The sequence below is a fragment of the Sphaeroforma arctica genome, assembly GCF_001186125.1.
Source record: "Sphaeroforma arctica JP610 unplaced genomic scaffold supercont1.3182, whole genome shotgun sequence".
NCBI lineage: Eukaryota > Ichthyosporea > Ichthyophonida > Sphaeroforma > Sphaeroforma arctica.
Genome location: NW_014037376.1, coordinates 1 through 2,670, shown reverse-complemented (window position 1 = coordinate 2,670; position 2,670 = coordinate 1). Strand labels below are relative to the sequence as shown.

The window sequence follows — 2,670 nt, the reverse complement described above, 5'->3', positions numbered from 1 at the left end:
AAGTACCCATAGGCGTGGGAGAGCGACCTTGTTGTATGCCTTGGTTATGTCCAGACAGACGTCGATCCACTCCTCTTCTGACTGTGTCTCAGATTCCATGGCGGCAAGTGCTTGGGTATGACAGGAGTACCGTGATTTGAAGCCAGCTTGAGTAGCATGGGTAGCAGAGCCGGGGTGGCTCGTAATCAGATTAAGAAAGCACTTGTCAAAGATGCGTCTGACTATTTGCGTAAGGGTGATGGGGCGGAATTCGGCGGGGGAGGTGATATCTGCATCGGCTTTCTTTGTGTGCGCTGTTAGGAGGCTCGAATTAGTTAAGTGTCTGTCTCGTCTACTCACTAGCCCTACGTTAGAGGGACCTGAGACAGTCGTTATATTAACAAGTAATAAACGGTTAGTATTACCTAGCCCACTAGCCATACTACGAGCGTGAACGCTTCATTATCCGATTAGGGCCAGTCTTAGGGCCAGTCTAAAAACAAAATCACGGTTCAAGTTTTGCGTTCAAGTTTCGAAATATTCAAGTTTCAAAACACGTTAGCCAATAGGATCGATTCAGAAGTTGAAGGTTGAACGCAACTCAAAGTCGGGCCTTGGCCGGCCTTGGCCTCGAAGTTGCTGTTGAAAGCCGGGACTTTTGAGTTGCGTTTACTTTCAACCTTTTGTATGTACGGTGATTTTTGATATCTTAAATATGCCAGGATACACCAAGCTTATCATACAGTGGCCTTTAACAAGGGAGACTGCCACCAAGCTGAATTTCAAGTGGATATCTATTATTATGTGTGCATTCAAGCTTGTTACTGAATGGTCAAATCCTAGATTCGTTCTGACATCATCAAAACTTCACATTGTTATTGTACCGACTGGCATAGTATATTTTCAGTGTTCATTTTATGAGAATTACAAACACAAATACAACACGCGTATATTTATACATGAACGTGTGTATATAGTGATACTAGTAATACTGGGAATATATACTTTTATTTCAGTGTATGTAGTTAGTTAATATAGCTGAAGCAATGACACCAGCGCTTGCTCTGTCTCTCAGCATAGTGGACAAGTATAGTGAGGGTCAATTAAGTACTTTCGATATAAACGATGACGAAGATGACGAGGGAGGTATTGATGAAACTTTTGAGGAGGTAGATAGAGCGGCTGAGTTTGATCCGGACACAATGTGAACAAAGTACTTAGGACGAACATTTAGGACCGGACCAGAGGGCCCGACCTACAAGTAGAATTTCAGGACCGGACCAGAGGACCGGACCTGAGTAGAATATTCCAGGACCGGGCTGAGAGACCGGACTGAATATTGGGACCGAGGATTTAATATAAGATAATGATGACGCAAACTGTGTCATCATAATTTAATAGCTAGAAGACGACAACCATAGAGATGACTCATACAGTGTCATCATGATTTAGTAACCAGGAGACGAAAACTATAGATTCGGGTATTTTCATTATTACCCGTTGTTAGAGGAAATCTCGCTTCATATAGGAACGTGATAATAAATACAGCAGACGCGCCGATCATAACGGCACTTCTGACTGAGTTTACTTATTTCAGACTTAACACTCTTTATTTAGTGCTACTTGGTTTTGACTACATTTTTAAGTGACCAAACTATGTATTCATTATACTACGTTCTTTAAAGGTTAAATCAACTAAGAAGCGACTTAGTTTACATTTTTTTTACAACAATGACGGGACCCGAGACTAGACCGTTGCCTACGGTGGGTAAGCAAGTCTGTGACCGGCTGCTGAGATGGTTCATTGAAACAATTAGTCAATCAACCGAGCTATGCGATAAGGTGAATACAGCACGTGCCAAGAAACCTGCACTCAAAGACGACGAGAAGGTGGGAATCTATTTGAAGCTGACCCGTTTGCTTTTGGAGGCCCAATACTCAATCCAAACCTTGAGTAGGCTCAGACATGGACACTTTAATACGTTGATGCATGAGCAGGAGGCCAAGGAAAAAAATCGTCTCATTCAAGAGCAACTCCGCCAACTCCATGAATTGTCACTGGCGGATATTGACATGTCTATGCCCCAGGACACGGCCCAGGCGACAGTGGATGATGATTTTTCTGAGACTCAGGCCGAACCAGCAATGCAACAACATTGGGCCCCCTGTAAACGTCAGTCTCCTCTAGGCTGACAACACGATACCAAGACGTTTGCGTTAATAAGACAATACGTTAAAACGTTAAAATGCAAAATGTTAAATAAGTTTAGCTTCAGCCCTTGGTAATGAGCAAAATAGGGGATTTAGATTGAGACTAATGTCTATATGCTCCGCTCTAATCACTCGCTACTTCGGTCTAGATTTATTTATGTTTTAGTTACTAAGACTAGATATCATTTCATTGGCCGCATATTTTACATTTCACGCCTCGAAACAATTATCTACTCAAACTAACCAATAAAATATCTCTAAGTCCAACTTAAGAAAATAAAAATTCAAATCAAAACACTAAGCTGATGCAGTATACATCTGCACCTAAACCCCATCACTTGGTACCTAGCTCTCCATCCCATCTAAGGCATGGACGGGCACATCTAGTTGGCTGGCTAGGAGGAATCAAAACCATGTTGCCCTAAAATCTAACAACTCTGATCCTGTCCTTTTCTCAGTGGATTTCTTGCTCTGAGATTA

At 42.2% G+C, this 2,670-nt stretch overlaps 1 protein-coding gene across 1 annotated transcript; it reads left to right on the top strand.

Annotated features, from left to right (window-relative positions):
- Positions 1-1,710: 1,710 nt before the first annotated feature.
- On the top strand, positions 1,711-2,152 carry SARC_13356 (hypothetical protein; the record flags this gene model as incomplete). Its single annotated transcript, XM_014292515.1, has 1 exon — positions 1,711-2,152. A coding segment is annotated over one exon (442 nt), but the record flags the coding sequence as incomplete, so codon positions are not given.
- Between the last annotated feature and the right edge of the window lie 518 nt (positions 2,153-2,670).